This window comes from Carcharodon carcharias, chromosome 1 (genome assembly GCF_017639515.1).
Source record: "Carcharodon carcharias isolate sCarCar2 chromosome 1, sCarCar2.pri, whole genome shotgun sequence".
Lineage (NCBI taxonomy): Eukaryota > Metazoa > Chordata > Chondrichthyes > Lamniformes > Lamnidae > Carcharodon > Carcharodon carcharias.
Window position 1 is genome coordinate 222,824,439 of NC_054467.1, and position 20,361 is coordinate 222,844,799.

General features: G+C 41.9%; 1 protein-coding gene across 2 annotated transcripts in view; it reads left to right on the forward strand.

Annotated features, from left to right (window-relative positions):
• dym (dymeclin) overlaps positions 1-20,361 on the forward strand; it is a 553,915-nt gene that overhangs the window by 98,748 nt on the left and 434,806 nt on the right. For both annotated transcript variants that reach the window (XM_041192773.1, XM_041192774.1), the window contains exon 8: positions 11,610-11,752. In XM_041192773.1, coding sequence (XP_041048707.1) covers positions 11,610-11,752 — 143 coding nt within the window. The remainder of the gene's footprint in view (positions 1-11,609; positions 11,753-20,361) is intronic.

The following is a 20,361-nucleotide window of genomic DNA, read 5'->3' on the forward strand; positions in this document are numbered from 1 at the left end:
TCAAGGGGCCCAATTGTGTCCCTTACTATCCTTTTACTCTTAATATACTTGTCGCAACCCTTCGGATTTACCTTCACATTACCTGCCAAAGCAAACTCATGTCTTCTTTTTGCCTTCCTGATTTCCTTTTTTAGTATTTTCTTACATTTTCTATACTCTATAAGTACCTCATTTGCTTCTTGTTGCCTATACCTGCTATACACCTCTCTCTTCTTAACCAGATAGCCAATATCCCTTGAAAATCAAGGTTCCCTATGCCTGTTAACTTTGCCTTTAATCCTGACAGGAACATGCAAACTCTGCACTCTCAAAATTTCACCTTTGAATGCCTTCCACTTACTGAACACATCCTTGCCAGAAAACAACTTATGCCAATCCACTCTTCCTAGATCCTTTCTCATTTCCACAAAATTGGCCTTTCTCCAATTTAGAATCTCAACTTGAGGACCAGACCTATCCTTATCCATAATTAGCTTAAAACTAATGACATTGTGGTCACTGGACCCAAAATGTTCACCTACACATACTTCTGTCACCTGACCTGTCTGGTTCCCTAATAGGAGATCAAGTATTGCATCCTCTCTCGTTGGTACCTCTATATATTGATTTAGAAAACTTTCCTGAACACATTTTACAAACTCCAAGCCATCCAGCCCTTTTACAATATGGGAATCCCAGTCAATATGTGGAAAGTTAAAATCTCTTACTATCACAACTTTCTGTTTCTTACATTGGTCTGCTATCTCTCTACAGATTTGTTCCTCCAATTCTCTCTGACCATTGGGCAGTCTATAAAACAAACCTATTATTGTGGTCACACCTTTCCCATTCCTCATCTCCACCCATATGGCCTCTGTAGAAGAGCCCTCCGGGCTGTCCTGTCTACACACAGCTGTGATATTTTCCCTGACTAGTAATGCCACTCCTCCCCCTTTCATCCCTCCCCCTCTATCTCGTCTGAAACAACAGAACCCCGGAACATTGAGCTGCCAGTCCTGCCCCACCTGCACCAAGTCTCACTAATAGCAATAATAGCCTTTTTTTTGGAAGAAAGACTCTTGCTGCTGAAATCAACCTTTCTGTATGACCAATATCGACCTCATACATTTACAGCTGATATCCAGTGTAGCAGATTTATTTCAAGATGCCTAACATCCTGCTAATGAAACTCTGAACTATATAGGGACCCAACAACGCTTCACATTAACAGTTTAAATTAATGATTGTGAGACAATATGATCACTGATTCAAACTCTGCTGGATAATTTTTGAAAATAAGAACATAAGATAAGAAATAGGAACAGGAGTAGACCATTAGGCCCCTTGAGCACACCATTCAATAAGATCATGGCCGATTTCCACCTTCCCATCTAACCCCAGATAACCTTTGATTTCCTTGCCTAACAATCTGTCTACCTCTGCCTTAAAAATATTCAATGACCCCCCCACATCCATCACCTTCTGAGGCAGAGAATTCCAAATTTAACAGCCTTCTGAGAGAAAAATTTCTCCTCATCTCTCTCCTAAAAGGGCAACCCCTAATTTTAAAACAGTGCCCCCTAGTTATGGACTCACCCATAAGAGGAAACATTCTTTCGATGTCTACCTTGTCAAGTCTGTTCAGGATCTTGTACACTTCAATCAAATCACCCCTCACTCTTCTAAACTCCAATGGAAACAAGCCCAGTCTGCCCAACCTTTCCTCATAAGACAACCCACTCATTCCAGGTGTCAATCTAGTAAACCTCCTTTGAACTGCCTGCAATGCATTGACATCCTTCCTTAAATAAGGAGACCAAAACTGCACACTGTATTCAAGGTGCAATCTCACCAATGCCCTGTATAATTGAAGCATAACATGCTTACCTTCATGTTCAATCCCTCTTGTAGTAAAGGATAACATTCCATTAGCAGCCTTAATTACTTGCTGTGTATCTGCATATTAACTTTTTGTGACTTACGTACTAGAACACCTAGATCCCTGTGCACCTCAGAATTATGCAGCCGTTCTCCATTTAAGTAATACTCTGCTCTTTTATTCTTCCTGCCAGAGTGAACAACTTCATACTTTCCCACATTAAACTCCATTTGCCAGATCTTTGCCTACTCACTCAGCCAATCTATATCCATTTGCAACCTCCTCATGTCCTCTTCACAACATGCTTTCCTACCTATCTTTGTGTCATCTTCAAATTTAACTACCATGTCTTCTCTGCCCCCATCTAAGTCATTGATGTATATTGTAAGAAGTTGAAGCCCCAGTACAGACCCCTGTGGGACTCCACTTGTCACATCCTGCCAATCCGAAAAAGACCCATTTATGCATTCTTTCTGCCAGCCAGCCAATCTTCTATCCATGCTAATATGTTACCCCCTACACCATGTGCTTTTATTTTCCATAATAATCTTTGATGTAGCACCTTATCAAATGCCTTCTGGAAATCCAAGTACAGTACATCTACAGGCTTCCCTTTATCCACTGCGCATGTTACTCCTTCAAAAAACTCCAATAAATTGGTTAAACATGATTTTTCTTTCACAAAACCATGCTGCCTCTTCCATGTTGCCTTGAGTTCTTCTAAGCGCCCAGCTATAACCTCCTTAATGATCAATTCTAATAACTTCCCCATGACAGATGTCAAGCTAACTGGCCTATAGTTACCTGTTTTCTGCCTCCCTTGGCCAGAGGGTATATATTTGCTACTTTCCAATCTGATGGAACCTTTCCAGAATCTAGCGACTTTTGGAAAATTAACACCAGCGCATCGACTATCTCATTAGCCACCATTTTTAAGACCCTAGGATGTAACCCGTCGAGACCCAGAGACTTGCCAGAGTGCAGCTCCGTTATTTTGCTCAGGATTGTTTCTCTAGTGATTTCAATTTCACCAACTTCCTTTCTCCTGTTCACCTCCTGATTTGCAGCTATTACTGGAATGTCTTTTCTATCCTCTTTAGTGAACACAAGCAAAATATTTGTTTATTTCTTCCACCATTTCCTTATTATCTACTATTAACTCCCCACTGTCACTCTCTAGAGGACCAACATATGGGAATATTATATTAGTTCAGACCCCACAGTGGCAATGCAAAGTTTTGAAAAACTATCATTTTTAGAAAACCAAATTACAGTACAAAAGCTGTGTGTTTTAAGCTTAGCCTTTGAGTCTTCCAATGTGATCACAATTACAGTTGATTTTGTCATCACTTGGATATCTTGTTACTGAAATAAAATTGCACTGAATCCAATATAATCTAAGAATTACCCATTTGTGAAATTTAGTATGCTGTTAATGAAATAGTTGACATGATTGCAATGTGATACTTATTCGATGGGAAAAAAATGTACGATACCACTTGACCATTAGCATTGAGATTAAGATAAACATAATTTGCTGTATGTCGCAGTTTCTATGTGAAAATCTGGTTTTGTTGTGAAAATAATGAAAAAGCTGGAATCTGAAAATAGAACTATGGACAGTAAATATAGTTGATATTGATAAAATTTTGAGTGCATCTCTGACTACCTTGTAACACAATAAACATATCAATTTTGATGGCAGTTTTTAGAGCTATGTCCACCTTGCGTTACAATAATGATGAATGGGCGTATCAATATCATAAGTGCCTTTTGAAATAGGTTACATGTTGCCCTGTTATCAAACACTCACCCTTAACCCATGTGAGAAGAGTGATTTTTATCAAATTTTTAGGTGCCTGCATGATATGTATGGAGTTTGGCCTGAATTGACAGATTGCATTTTTGCTATTTTTGCTCAGTGTCAGTATTGAAAAGTTTTTCCTCTGCCTAGATTAGTTGGACTGAATAAAAACTGAAAAAGCTAGAAGTACACAGCAGGTCCAGCAGCACCTGCAGAGAGAGAAATAGTTAATGTTTCATGTTGATAACCTTTCGTTGGACTTCAACATCCACAGTGTTTTGATTTTGTTGAGTTGGACTGAGAAGCCAGTTTCTTTGCTGCAGATGCAATATAAGATGATAAAAATCTTTTGTCGGTCAGGGAGAGGGCATGAACCTATATTGGTTTATTTCAACAATATTCCATTTATGGACAGTGACTAGGTCACTGATTTGCTGTCATTGAGAAAGACAAATTTGGTTTTTTTATATGGTGGCTTTCATGATTTTCCCATTTCTTCTGGGATTGCATTCTGCAATTCCATTCATTTTTTCCATAATACAGGAAGCTGGTATCCTTGGCAATAAGTACAGATTGTTCTGTTCATTTTTTGGTCTGATTCTTTTACTGTTTAACCACTGAGATGAACTTAACTGAAATTTTCTAAAGCTATTATTTATACTGATCCTGTTTTAATAAATGTGAACACATTGGGGGAAACACAGTACAATTTAATAAAATTGAAGAATTACTTGAAGCCCCACCCTGAGAAAACACTAATGTTTTGGTCAATACTATGTGAAGGAAGGGAGTTTAAAAAAAAATCAGTTGCATGATTTGAGTATCATCCCATCATAGACTTTCCTTTTCTCTGCTGTAGTTTGTTCCATTAAAAGTATGAGCTTGACCTGTCAATTTAATTAATTAGACTATTAATATGACAGACAAGACAGAGTAACCAGTGGCAACAATTTTTATTTGGCAATGCACATTTCTTGAGAGCAGAAGTTGGAACTATTGATAAAGATGTCCATTGATTTTATTTTTGGGGGTAGGGAGGTGAAGATAGGAGTTAGCTGACCTAATGCAGGATGGATGCCATCTTAATCTATGATGGTGTTGCAATTTCAATCACGACTAATCAAGACAACAGCATTACCATGGATGTGAATCGAAGAGTTGTTTTGGTCTCATTCAAAAGACACGGGTGGTGCAATGTTATTCCATAGCTTTGTCTTCCCTGGATGTAATAGATCTGATGGCACAATTGAAGGAAGAGGCAGTGTCCCAGTAAAAATGTATCCATCAATCAAGCACTGAAAGCAGATTAATTGTCAATCGTCTTATTGTTTGTGGGACCTTTCGGTATGCAAATTGGTCGCACGTTTGCCTACAAAACAATTGGCTATAAAGTAGTTCAAAATGGTTTGGAACATCATGAATATATAAATGCAAGTTCCCTCTTTCCTTTTTTCTTTTCTCTCCAACAGGCCAGCTAGGCATCCGATCTCTTTGCTGCTATATACCACTGTGTATGGCATCAGAATTGGTTATGGCTCAGCTGTGAAGACAGATACTTTTGACATAGGAATCATTAACTATATGTTAATATTGGTCTATTGCCTGAAATCTTGCTAACCCTTTCATTATGCTACTTTCAGTATGCTACTTCTCAAGTATCTTTGCTAATCTAATTCTGGTTTCATGACCACCCCCAGTTTCAATTGTACAGTCATTGGTGACTGTGCCTTCAGATGCCTGGGCCCTAAACTCTGGAACTCTCTCCTTAAACCTCTCTGCCAGTCTACCTCACTTCCCTCCTTTGAGATGCTCCTTAAAAGTCTACTTCTTTGACCAAGCTTTTTGGCTAATCTGCTTTAATATCACCTAGTGTGGCTCAGTCAAATTTTCTTTTATAGTGCTTCTGTGAAGTGCCTTGGGACACTTTATTACATTAAAATGCGATATAAATACAAGTTGTTGCTTGATAAGAGCAGTAGACATCCCTTAAACAAATACTGCTTGATAATTTGTGACCAAGAAAATGGAAGCATTTGGAAGGATGTTCAATGTTTGCTGCGTTCATCAGCTCAAGTTTGCGAGGTACACCAACAAAACTTACTTTGCAAGCTGCAGTGGATCAACAAAGCATAGAATGGAAGCATTTGGCATTGCCTGTCTCCTGACTGTATCAGTCATGTGGAATTAATTCATTGAAAGGAAAGGTAACTAGATCAACAGTCAAACAGTTTCACAACTGACAAAAAAAATCCTCCCAAAAAAAGACATGAGTTATTACTTCAATGATTTTTTAGGACTGATCATACTGAATTTTAGATATTTCCAGTTATGAAATTTCCACAGTTTGATGGACGAGTAGGACGAACTTGAAAAGCATGATCTAATATGGTCCCCTCTTATGTTTATCATTGTTTGCCATAGCAACAGAAAATGATCACTATATAGGTATTTACAGATGTTAATAATGTGATGTTTCAAATTAGAACTAAAGCAGCTTACTCTATTAAAGCTTAAATTTTCCATGGTTACTTTTGCTGATTTGTTAGGTTGCTATTTGTCAGGGCTTGTCGTGCGCAAATTGGCTGCTATATTTCCTACGGTACAACAGTAATGAACCACACTTCAAAAGCACTTTGTTGTAAAGTGTATTGGCGACCTCATGTATGGCCACAATGTTTAGTTACGTAAACACCGGTAACCTTGCAGCTGCCAGTCCACTCGTGTCCACAAGTTCAGATCTTTGCCATACTTAGTTTAGTGGTGCTGTTACCCTGTTTTGCACGTTTCACATCCTTCTTCCTGCTCACAAAGCAATTTTGAACGGGAATGGCACCTGAGGACACCTTAATGGCTCTTCAGCTTTCCTGTCTGACCCAAGACCAACTGCAGAGTGCAACTCTGAACCAATTTGTTGCGCCCACTCACCACCGATTTGGCTACCCTTGAAATCAGGTACACTCTGAATATTGTTTGCAGAGGACTCTGCCTCCCGAGGTTTCACTGTACATATAGCTTCTATCTTTTCTGCAGGCATCCTGTACTGAACAAAATCTTCTCTGTGGCTCCTCCTGTGATAGTCTGATGATGTTCAGTTTTATCTCTAATGTGGCCCTGGTCTACAAATTTACACCCCTGTCCCCATGTTGCATTACTTGCTTCATGCAAACTCATCAATCACACGCATGAATGGTAAACTGTAAGTAGGTTCCTTTATTTGCAGACTGGTACTAATATATACAAGGAGAGCTCAGAAAACATGTCTACTCTTGGGATTCAACACACAAACAGCCTGCTGGTTATATACTGTTATACATACTCGTTCCAGGATGACACCTGTACACTGTTTTTATATTCTCTTACAGTGATATCATAACATCTGACACTGACTTCATTGGGCAGTGTGGGAATGCGCGGGCGCCCCACTAGCCACCCTCTAGCCATCCTGCCTGATTAAATGCATCACACCACCAAACTCACCCACCGGGTAAAGTTTTAAATTCCGCTCAACGTTTTTACAAATGTTTCTCTTCTGCAGGGCTAACTGGCATCTTTGCAAACGTATATTAGTAATCATAGTTCCTCAACCTTGGGTGTCATTACGTAGTGGCATATTTTTATTTAGCCTGTGCCATTAAGGCACATTCTCTACCAGGTGATTACTTCACATAAACATTAAAATGTTAGGGTCGGTCCTCAGATCAAACGCTGTTTGAATTTTAGGCTTGCTGTATAGCTGTACAATTATAACATCAATTTAATTATTTTACGATATTACAATTCAAGAATCTTATCCACTAAAAGGTTAAAAGTTAACATTATTACAATATCAAATCACTTCCAAGCCCCAGCAGAATCTGCTACTTCTCTGGTTAACCCGTTTAAGACCATAAGATGTAGGAACAGAAATAGGCCATTCGGCCCATCGAGTCTGCTCCACCATTCAAATAGATCATGGCTGAGCTGATAAGCCTCAACTCCACTTTCCTGCCTTTTCCCCATAACCCTTGATTTCCTTACTGATTAAAAATCTGTCTATCTCAGCCTTGAATATACTTATTGACCCAGCCTCTACAGCTCTCTGTGGTAAAGAATTCCACAGATTCACTACCCTCAGAAAAAATTCCTTCTCATCTCTGTCTTGAATGGGTGACCCCTTACTATGAGATTATGCCCTCTTGTCCTAGACTCTTCCACAAGGGGAAACAACTCTCAGCATCTACCCTGTCAAGCCTCCTAAGAATCTTCTATGTTTTACTAAGGTTGCCTCCCATTCTTCTAAACTCCAATGAGAAAGGCCCAACCTACTCAACCTGTCCTCATGACAAAATCCCTCCAATCGACCTAGTTGAACCTTTTCTGACTGCCTCCAAAGCCAGTTTATCTCCCCTTAGATAAGGGGACCAAAACTGTTCACAGTATTCTAGGTGTGGTCTAACTAGTGCCTTGTATAATTTTGGCAAGCCTTTTTTTAATTTTCCATTCCCTTTGAAATAAAGGCCAACATTCCATTCGTCTTCCTTATTATCTGCTGAACTTGTATGCTAGCTTTTTGTGATTCATGTACGAGGACCCCAAATCCCTCTATGTTGCAGCCTTCTGCAGTCTTTCTCTATTTAAATAATATTCAGCACTCCTGTTCTTCCTGCCAAAATGCATAACCTCACATTTTCCCACATTATATTCCATCTGACAAGTGTTTGTCTACTCACTTAACCTGTCTATATCCCTCTGTAGCGTCTTTGTGTCATCCTCACCACTTGCCTTCCCAACTATTTTTATGTCATCCACAAACTTGGCAATAATACATTCATTTCGCTCATCAGTATATATTGTAAATAATTGTGGCCCCAGCATGGATCCCTGTGGCACTCCACTAGTTACAGGTTGCCATCCTGAAAATGCCTCCCTTATCCCAACTCTTTGCCTTCTATTAGTTAGCCAATTCTCTATCCATGCTAATATACCATCCCCAACACCATGGGCTCTTATCTTATTAAGTAGCCTTATGTGTGATACCTTACTGAATGCCTTTTGGAAGTCCAAATATATTACATCTACTGGTTCCCCTTTATCTATCCTGCTTGTTACCTCCTTAAAGAATTCTAATAAAAATCATCAGGCATGATTTCCTCTTCATGTCTGACAAATTTATTAGAATTCTTTGAGGAGGTAACAAGCAGGATAGATAAAGGGGAACCAGCAGATGTAATATATTTGGATTTCCAAAAGGCGTTCAATAAGGTACCGCACATAAGGCTCCTTAATGAAGCCATGCTGACTCTTCTTGATTGTATTATGCATTTCTAAATGCTGTGCAATTACATCCTTGATAATAGACTCTTGGGGCTATTCTCCTTGGAGAGAAGAAGGCTAATTGGAAATTTGATAGAGATCTTCAAAATCATGAGGGTGCTGGACAGAATAGATAATGAGAAGCTGTTCCTGCCCACAAAAGGATCAAGAATGAGAGGGCACAGATTTAAAGTGATTTATAAAAGAAGCAAATATGACGTGAGAAAAACTTTTTCACACAACAAGTGGTTGGGTCTGGAACCCACTGCCTGGAAGTGTGGTGGAGGCAGGTTCAATCGAAACATTCAAGACGGCATTAGATGATTATTTGAATAGAAACAATGTGCAAGGGTATGGGGAAAAGGCAGGGCTATGGCACTAGGTCATAATGCTAATTTGGAGAGCCGGTGCAGGCACGATGGGTCAAATGGCAGCCCCCTGTGATGTTAAAGTTCTGCGATTCTAACATTTTCCCAATGACGGATGTTAAGCTAATTGGTTTATAGTTAACTGTTTTTGTCTCCCTCCCTTTTTGAATTGGCAGTTTTCCAATCCCATAGAACCATAGAAAAGTTACAGCACAGAAGGAGGCCATTCGGCCCACGTTGTCCATGCCAGCCCAAGGACACCCAGGTGCCCTTTCTAATCCCACCTTCCTGCACCCGGCCCATAGCCCTGCAATTTACAGCACTTTAGGTGCAGATCCAGGTACTTTTTAAAAGAGTTTAAAGTTTCTGCCTCTACCCCTGAGACTTCTCCAGAATCTAAGGATTCTTGGAAGATTGAGATAACCTGAAAACCAAAAATTTCATTAAACCCCACCCATCTCCATGGCAATGTGACGCACACAGCCTCTTCCCAGGTAGAAATACAAATTAATTACCTTTTAATTCCAAAGCTTTCCTTAATTCTGGGAAACCATATAGCTTTTACTGGAATATCTCCATTTCTTTAGCTAAGTAATCCCACCTGCTATTTATAACCTTACTTTTCTAGCTGTTAACCTAACACAGCCCCAATCTTTTAATTGTAATAAACTCGAAGCTTGTTTGAATTGCTTTTACTTCAGGGTTTCTTTACCAGTTTTTAAATCAGGTACCCCTATTTTCTACAGTTAAAACTTTAATTCCTAAAATTAAAATTTATATTCTAAAACATATATGAATTATTTTCTTAAAAGAAGGGCAATGAATCTTCACTGAGAGACCATGTGTCGTAATGTGTTGTCCACTAAAGATCATGGTGGGCAGCATCATATATACAAAAAGTCAACATGAGAGTAACACAGCATATTGGTGGTTTCCTCTGCAGTAGGTTCTTGATCTCAACGGTGCCGTTTTGTGAGTAACAAAGTAGAGATTAATTATTTTCTTACAAGGAGGGTTAGAAAAATGATGTGTGTAAAAGGGAAAGAAGAGTGAAACCATTCATTCCAGACTGCAATTGCTGAACTCAGAACAGCTAGTTATAGAGTGGCATTTCCAGAGGCTTGGGCCTAGGTTGCTTTCCCTTTGAAGAAATGAGTGTAGTTCTTAATCAAAAAAAGTCAACACTTCAGACATTTATCCGCTATTGCTCACTTGAGCTTTGTCAGGCAACAATAAGGACCTGTACTTCCTAAAAGAGGACGCTGCATGTGAACATGCACTCTGGCTCACACTCTTGTAATTACTGAAAAATTTTAATTTAAACTACACTGATCATCAATGTCAGAGAATGGGTTGTTTGATAACAATGTTAAAATATGGCTTTATTGTTGCAAGGTATAGTTGCTCTGCATTCTTAGGTTAATGTTTGAGAGGTTACTGGTCAGATTTCAGACTAGAACACTGGATACTTTTGTGGGAAAGTCAGTTAAGAAGCTGCAGTTACACTCGCTAAATTTATCACCTAGGTGTGATAGAGCAATTTGCATTGTATAATTTGTGTAATGTACAGTGTTGACATACTGGCCAAGAGTTTCTTCTTTGGAGATGCTTGATGATCCAGGCGTGAATTGTACTCAAACTTGTGATAGTTTTGCAAAGCAAATTTTTTGCTCAGGTTTCTGCTCAAACTCACTTGCTTATTGCTGAATGTAAAATCTTACATGAAGAAGTGCAATTGGGCAGACTTTTCAAAGAATTGGATTAAAAATATTCCTGGGTGTTTTTAAGAGTGGAAATGTGCTGTTTTGTCCATGCAGCTGAAAAAGGTTATATTACAAAAACTAAGCATTTTCAAGAGTAACAAGATTTTAAATAACTGAAAACGATTCATACAAAACCATTAACAAGTTACATTGGTGTACTGTAGTTACTTTATTAGTAAATTTATTAAAAATAGCTTTTTAAAGGATGCCTATTCATTTTAAGAGCCTCCTCAAATAGATGAAATTAGCAGAAACTCACCATGGTGATTAATTTGATCTCAAGGTGTGGCTAGTTTTGTGGGTATGGCCTGGTTCCAGCATGATGTTTTTAAACTGGCTGAAATGATCATGGAAATTTGATTTCTGATGGACGTAATTTTCACTTGAAATTCCTTGATCTTTTGCAGTATGTTAGCTAATTTTGAGTGCACACTAGTGGAAACTCTAGACCACTGTTTTAAGGTAGGATTAGATGGGAATTACCAGTGATACATATGAGTTTTTATTTTTTCTTCTTTTCACAGCCTCCAGTATACTAGCAGAATTGTAAAAACATTACTTTACAACTTCATTAGGCAAGAGAAGTGTCCACCTCCGGGGACTCAGGTTTTTGAGCAGACATCTGAAGGAAGTGGCTTGCTATATGGCTTAGCATCTGGTGTGGCATGTAAGTATGTTGTATTTGATTACTGAGTTATAAGTACATATTTTTTTTAATAGAATAAAATCATAGAATGGTTATAGCTCAGAAAGTGGCCATTTGGCACCTGAGTCCATGCCTGCTCTTTTCAAGAGCAATTTAGCTAGCCCCACTCCCCTAGTCCCACTCCCCTGTCCTATCGGTGTAGCCCTGCAAATTTTTTTCTTCCTATAATTTTTCAATTCTCCTTTAAAAGCTACAGTTGAATATGCCTCCACCACACTCTTAGGCTGTGTTCCAGATCCTAACCACTTGATGTCTCAGTCCTTTTGCTAATCACCTTCAATCTCTGTCCTCTGATTCTCAATCGTTCTGCCAATGGGAACAAGTTCTACCTATTTACCCTGACTGGACTTCATCATCATTTTGAACACCTCTATCAAATTTCCTCTCACCTTCTCCACGAATGAGAACAACCCCAGCTTCTTCAATTTATCCACATTATTGCTGTCCCTCACCGCTGAACCATTATTGTGAATCTTTTCTGCACCCTCTTTAAGGTCTTTACGTTCTTCCAAAATTGCGGTTCCCAGGATTGGATATAATGTTCCATTGAGGCCGAACTGGTGTGTTATAAAAGTTCACCAGAACCTTCTTGCTTTTGCACTTTATACCTCTATTTATAAAGCCCAGGGTGCTGTATGCCTTTTTAACTACTTTCTCAATCTGTACTGCCACTACACACACATCCCAGGTCACTCCCTTTACTCCCTGTACTCCCTTTAGAATTGTATCCTTAAGTTTAGATTGTCTCTCTTCCTCCCTGCCAAAATATATGCCTTCACGTTTCTCTGCATTAAATTTAATCTGCTACATGTCTGCCCATTCCTCCAGCCTGTCTATTTCCTCTTGAAATCTATTGTTATCCTCACAGTTCACAGTGCTTCCAAGTTTTGTGTCATCTGCAAATTTTGAAATTGTGTGCCATACACCTGATTCCAGGTTATTAATAGAGAGTGCTGATTGATTGGCAAGTGGTATGGTGGAGGTGTTGCCATGGAGAATGCACCAGTTAATAGTGGCTGAAAGTTAACTGCCAAGCATTGTTTGAAATTTTAAACCAGGCAGCTTGACACTGGTCAGGGCATTGCTCTGAGGAATGAACCAGCGAATGGCAATTTGTTTAGCTGGAACGGATACAATGTGTACACATGTTCTTTCTGTATGTCATGAGAAATGTATCTTCGATAGAATGACACAAAACCTCCTACTACTTGAATATTTTCATTATGTAGATGATATGTTTGCTATATTTAAATCCATAACAGCATGTAATAATTTCCTTGTATGTCTTAATGGGCTGCATCCTGTGCTCAAATTCACCTTTGAAGTGGAGCAGTCAAATGCGCTCCTCTTCCTTGCCGGGTGTTCTCTACCATGGTTTACTGCAAGCCTACCTTCACTGGTCATTTACATGCTTTGGGATTCTTACAGTTCCATGTACTATAAGATTAGCCTTATAGGCAACCTTGTAAATAGAGCCCAAGCCATTTGTTCACCATGCAAGCTTGATGCTGAAGTAGGATACATTGAAGACATCCTGCGGGATAATGGCTACCGTGATCAGATCATTCATGCTGTATATCTAGAGGAGAGTGTGAGAGGAGGACCCCGAGCCAGACAGCCAGGAACACCTAGAGGAGAGTGTGAGAGGAAGACCCTGGAACAGGCAGTTTTTTTTTATTAATTCACATAATGTGGGCTTCGCTGGCTAGGCCACCATTTATTGCCCATCCCTAGTTGGCCTTGAGAAGGTGGTGGCGAGCTGCCTTTTTGAACTGTGTTGTAGGTACTCCCATGTGTAGGTCCATGTGGTGTAGGTACACCCACAGTGCTGTTAGGAAGGGAGTTCCAGGATTTTGACCTAGCGACAGTGAAGGAAAGCAATATATTTTTAAGTCAGAATAGTGAGCGACTTAGAGGGAAACCTCCATTTGGTGGGTGTTCCCATCTATCTGCTGCCCTTGCTCTTCTAGGTGCTAGCGGCTGTGGTTTCAAAGGTACTGCTGAAGGAGCCTTGGTGATTTCCTGCAGTGCATCTTATAGATGGTACACACTGCAGCAGCTGTGCGTTGGTGGTGGAGGGAGTGAATGTTTGTGGATGTGGTGCCAATCAAGCGGACTGCTTTGACCTGGATGGTGTCTAGCTTCTTGAGTGTTGTGGGAGCCGCACTCATCCAGGCAAGAGGGAAGTATTCCATCACACTCCTGATTTGTGCCTTGTAGATGGTGGACAGGCCTTGGGGAGTCAGGAGGTACTTGTCGTACCATTCCTAGCCTCTGACCTGCTCTTGTAGCCACAGTATTTAAATGGCTAGTCCAGTTCAGTTTCTGGTCAATGGTAGCCCCCAGGCTGTTGATAGTAGGGGATTCATTGATGGTAATGCCATTGAACATCATGGGGCGATGTTCATTGCCTGACTTGTGTGATGTGAATGTTACTTGCCACTTGTCAGCTCAAGCCTGGATGTTGTCCAGGTCTTGCTGCATTTGAACATGGACTGCTTTAGTATCTGGGGAGTCGTGAATGGTGCTGAACATTGTGCAATCGTCAGCAAACATCCCCACTTCTGACCTTATGATGGAAGGAAGGTCATTAATGAAGCAGCTGAAGATGGTTAGGCCGATTGCACTAGCCTGAGGAACTCCTGCAACGATGTCCTGGAGCTGAGATGACTGACCTCCAACTACCACAACTATCTTCCTTTGCACTAGTTATGACTCCAACCAGCGGAGAGTTTTCCCCCAATTCCCATTGACTCCAGCTTTGCTAGGGCTCCTTGATGCCACATTCAGTCAAGTGCTGCCTTGATGTCAAAGGGAGTCTCTCATCTCACCTCGGGAGTTCAGCTCTTTTGCCCATGTTTGAACCAAGGCTGTAACGAGGTCAGGAGCTGAGTGGCCCCAGCGGAACCCAAACTGGGCATCAGTGAGCACGTGCCACTTGATCACACTGTTGATGACCCATTCCATTACTTTACTGATGATGGGAGAGTAGACTGATGGGCGGTAATTGGTCGGGTTGGATTTGTTCTGCTTTTTGCATACAGGATATACCTGGGCAATTTTCCACATAGCTTGGTAGATGCCAGTGTTGGCTAGGGGCGTGGCAAGTTCTGGAGCACAAGTCTTCAGTACTATTGCTGGAATATTGTCAGGGCCCATAGTCTTTGCTGTATCCAGTGCCTTCAGCCGTTTCTTGATATTACGAGGAGTGAATCGAATTGGCTGAAGACAGGCAATTCCTCCAGAGGAGACCGAGTTGGATCATCCACTTGGCACTTCTGACTGAAGATTGTTGCAAATGCAGCAGCCTTATCTTTTGCACTGCTGTACTGGGCTCCTCCACCATTGAGGATGAGAGGGGGGATGTGAGGAAAAATGTTTTTACCCAGAGCGTGGTGACGGTCTGGAATGCGCTGCCTGGGAGGGTGGTGGAGGCGGGTTGCTTCACATCCTTTAAAAAGTACCTGGATGAGCACTTGGCATATCATAGTATTCAAGGCTATGGGCCAAGTGCTGGTAAATGGGAATAGGTAGGTTGGGTGTTTTTACGTGTTGGTGCAGACTCGATGGGCCGAAGGGCCTCTTCTGCACTGTGATTCTGTGATATGAGGATATTTTTGGAGCCTCCTACTCCAGTGAGTTGTTTAATTATCCACCACCATTCACGACTGGATGTGGCAGGACTGTAGAGCTTAGATGTGATTCGCTGGTTGTGGGATCGCATAGCTCTATGTATCGCTGCTTCTGCTGTTTGGCATGCAAGTGGTCCTGTGTTATAGCTTCACCAGGTTGACGCCTCATTTTTAGGTATGCCTGCTGCTGCTCCTGGCATGTCCTCCTGCACCCTTCATTGAACCAGGGTTAATCCCCTGGCTTGATGGTAATGGTAGATTGGGGGATATGCCGGACAATGGGGTTACAGATTATGTTTGTGTACAGTTCTGCTGCTGATGATGGCCCACAGCGCCTCATGGGTGCCCAGTGTTGGGTTGCTAGATCTGTTCAAAATCTATCCCATTTAGTACTGTGGTAGTGCCACACAACACGATGGAGGGCATCCCAAATGTGAAGGCAGGACTTCGTCTCCACAATGACTGTGTGGAGGTCACTCCTACCAATACTGTCACAGACAGATGCATCTGCAGCAGGCAGGTTGGTGAGGATGAGGTCAAGTATATTTTTCTCTCTTGGTTCCCTCACCATCTGCCACAGACCCAGCCTTGCAGCCATGTCATTTGGGACTCGGCCAGCTCGGTCAGTAGTGGTGCTACTGAGCCAGTCTTGGTGATGGATGTTGAAGTCCTTCATCCAGAGTACATTCTGTGCCCTTGCCACCCTCAGTGCTTCCTCCAAGTGATTTTCAACATGGAGGAACATTGATTCATCAGCTGAGGGAGGGCGCTATGTGGTAATCAGCAGGAGGTTTCCTTGCTCATGTTTGACTTGATGCCATGAGACTTCACGTGGTCCGGAGTCAATGTTGAGGATTCCCAAGGCAACTCCCTCTGGACTGTATACCACTGTGCTGCCACCTCTGCTGGGCCTGTCCTGCTGGTGGGACAGGACATACCCGGATTTGGTGATGGTGGAGCCTGGGACATTTCCTGTAAGGTATGATTTCATGAGTATAACTATGTCAGGCTCCCCAGATGTTAGTAAGGATAACTTTCCAGGGTTGACAGGGCTGAGATTGCCATTGTCGTTTCCATTGCCTAGGTTGACGCTGGGTGGTCCGTCCGGTTTCATTCCTCCTTTGTGACTTTGTAGCGGCTTGATACAACTGAGTGGCTTGCTAGGCCATTTCAGAGGGCATTTAAGAGTCAGCCACATTGCTGCGGGCCTGGAATCACATGTAGGCCCGACCAGGTAAGGATGGCAGATTTCCTTCCCTGAAGGACATTAGTGAACCAGATAGGTTTTTACAACAATCAACAACGGTTTCATGGTCATCATTAGACTTTTAAGTCCATATTTTTATTGAATTCAAATTCCACCACCTGCTCTTCAAAGCCAGGTCCTCAGAGCATTACCCTGGGTCTCTGGATTACTAGTCCAGCAACGGCACCACCTTGCCATTGCCTCCCCTAGAGGAGAGCAGCACCTAGAGAATAGTGAGACACGAGGACCCTGTGACAGGCAGTCAACAGCGCCTAGTGGAGACTGTGAGAGGGGGACCCTGAGCCAGGCAGTCAACAATACCTAACATCACAGGAGAAATATAAGTTCATTGGTTGGTGAGAAACTGCTGTTAGGGAGTGTCATCAAGTAGCTGAGAACTAGAAAAGCACATTCTTTTGAAAAGAAGGGGTGGCTTGCATTTAGTAAGAAGCACAAGCAATAGGGAAATTAAGTTAAATCAAGGCCAGGTAAAATAAAGTTGCATAACTTTATTTTACTTTCGTTTACTTAACGCAAGGGATGTAAATTGAAGCCATGCAGGATAGCTTGGTCATGTGGAATGCATTTCCTGTAATACGTGAGAAGTTGTGGATGCTACCTACCAGTGTCCTAACTGACCACATGTTCAGGAAATGCCACCAGCTGCAGAACCTTGAGCTCTGGGTTTCGGAGCTCAAGCAGAGGCCCATCTGTGAGGCTGAGGGCTACGTGGATAGCACGTTCAGAGAGGTGGTCACACTGCAGCTTAGGAGCCTGGAGGCAGAATGGGAATGGGTGACCTGCCAGACAGTCTAAGAAAATTAGGCAGGTAGTGCAGGAGTCCTCTGGGGTCCCACTCACCAGTCGGTTTCCCATTTTGGATACCGGTGAGAGCGTTAGTTCCTCGGAGTGCAGTCACAGCCATGTTTGTGGCAACACAGGCAGCTCTGCTGTACAGGAGGGGAGAAAGAAGAGAGGAAGAGCAGCAGTAATAAGGGATTCGGAGGTCGGGAAAAAGACAGGCGTTTCTGTGGCCGTAGATGGAACTCTAGGATGGTATGTTACCTCCCTGGTGCCAAAGTCATGGATGTCACAGAGTGGCTGCAGGACATTCTTCTGGGGAGGTTGATCAGCCAGAGGTCATGGTCCACATTGATACGAATGACTTAGGTAGGAAAGGGGATGAGGTCCTGAAAGCAGACTTTAGGGTGCGAGGAAGGAGATTGAAAAGCAGGACCTCTCAGGATTGCTCCCAGTCCCAAGCAAGTATAGAAATAGGAGAATTGAACGATTGAACAAGTGGCTGGAAAACTGGTGTAGGAGGGAGGGCAACGGATTTCTGAGGCATTGGGAGTGGTTCTGGGGAAGGTGGGACCTCTATAAACTAGACGGTCTATACCTGAACAGGACTGGGACGAATATCCTCGCAGGCAGATTTGCTAGTGCTTTTGTTAGGGGGATGCGAACCTGAACGGCCTTGACAAGGGAGACGTTGAAAGGATGTTTCCTCTAGTGGATGAGTCCGGAACTTGGGGGCACATGTTTAAATTTAGGGGTCGCCCTTTTAGGACAGAGATGAGGAGAAATTTTTTCTCTGAGGATTGTGCGACTTTGGAACTGTCTGCCTCAAGGTGGTGGAAGTGGGGTCATTGAATATTTTTAAGGCAGAAGTAGATATATTCTTGTTAGGCAAGGGAATCAAAGGTTATCGGAGTTAGATGGCAATGTGGAAATTGAAACACAAGATCTTAGTGAATGGCAGAGCAGGTTCGAGGGGCCGAATGGTCTACTCCTGTTCCTATTTCTTAGTTCTTATGTTCTTATGTTATGAGGGCAAATTCAGAGCAGAGAATGGAAGATGGAGAATTAGTGAGTGATTGAAAGGCAGAAGCAGCACAGGAATTTGGCATATTTAAAGGTATAATTGTAATTGCAAGGAGCATAGTAAATAAAGCCGATGAGCTGAGGGCATAGATAGACATGTGGCAGCATGATATCATCACTGTAAAAGAAATTTGGCTTAAGGAGGGGCAGAAATGGTAGCTCAGCATTCCTGGATAGAGTTTCCAGGCAGGAGAGGGAAGGGCATTAAAAAGATTGGGATGTAGCATTATTGGTTAAAGAATCAATTACAGCTGTGAGGAGGGCAGTTATACTAAATGAAGCATCAGACAAGGCCATATGAGTTGAGCTCAGAATTAAAAAAAAAGCCACCCTGCTAGGAGTGTATTATAGACCCCCAAATAGTGGAAGGGAGTTAGAAGAGTAAATATGAAGACAGATTTCTGAGTGCAAAAATAATAAGGCAATAATCGTTGGTGACTTCAACTACCCTAATATCATTTGGGATGCAAACAGTGTGAAGGTCACAGAAGGCGCAAAATTATTGAACTAGCAAGGGAACATTTTTTAGCCAGCATGTAACAAGCCCAATGAGACGAGGCACAATTCTAGATTCAGTATTAGGAAATGAAGCAGGGCAACTGGATGCAGTGGCAGTGTGGGAGCATTTTTGAGAGAGTGACCATAATATAGTGAGATTTGGTATCATCATGGAAAAGATGAAGACAGAACAGGAGTAAAGGCTCTAAATTGGGGGTAGACAAATTTGTAATTACAAAGCTGAGAGGTGAGCTGGTGAGAGTGTACTGGATGCAGCTATTAGGAGAAACTGTGTCAAATCAATGAGAGGCATTTAAAAGTAAGATTCTGTGGGCACAGTGTGGACGTATCCCCACAAAGAAAAAGGGTGGTACTGCCAAAGCTAGAGCCCCTTGGTTATCCAGAAGCAAACAGGCCAAGATAAGGCAGAAAAAGAAAGCTTATGACACTCACAAAATACTTAATACTGTAGCAAACCTAGAGGAGTGTAGAAAGTACAGGGGTGAAGTAAAAAAGGAAATTAGAAAAGCAAAGAGAGAATACGAAGAATATTGGCAGGTAAGATCAGAGGAAATCTGAAGATGTTTCACCAGCACATTGAAAGCAAGAGGATAAGGAAAAGGTAGGGCCGATCAGAGATATACATGGTAATCTATGGGTGGAGCCAGAGGACATCGGTAGAGTGTTGAACGAATACTTCACATCTATCTTCACCCAAGAGAATGAGGAGGAAGGTATCGATCTCTGGGAGAGAGATGGCGAGGTTCTTGAGCAAATTGATATAGGGAGTGACAAGGTATTGGAGGTGTTGGCAGGCTTAAAAGTGGACAAATCTCCAGGTCTGGATGATTTGTGTCCCAGACTGCTGAAGGACACAAGAGAGGAGATCACAGGGGTTCTGACCCAAATTTTTAATTCCTCTCTGGCCATGGGGGAGGTGCCAGAGGACTGGAGATCAGCTAATGTGGTTCCACTATTTAAGAAGAGTTGTAGAGATAAGCCAGGGAACTACAGACCAGTGAGTCTCACGTCAGTGTTAGGGAAACAATTGGAGAAAATTCTGAGGGAGAGAATCTATCTCTACTTGGAGAGGCAAGGTTTGATCAGGGATAGTCAGCATGGCTTGGTCAGAGGAAGGTCATGCCTAAAAAATTTGATTGAATTTTTTGAGGAGGTGACCAGGTGTGTAGATGAGGGTAGTGTAGTTGATGTAGTTAATATAGATTTCAGTAAAGTCTTTGACAAGGTCCCACATGGGAGACTTACAAAGAAGGCAAATGCACATGGGATACAGGGTAACTTGGTAAGGT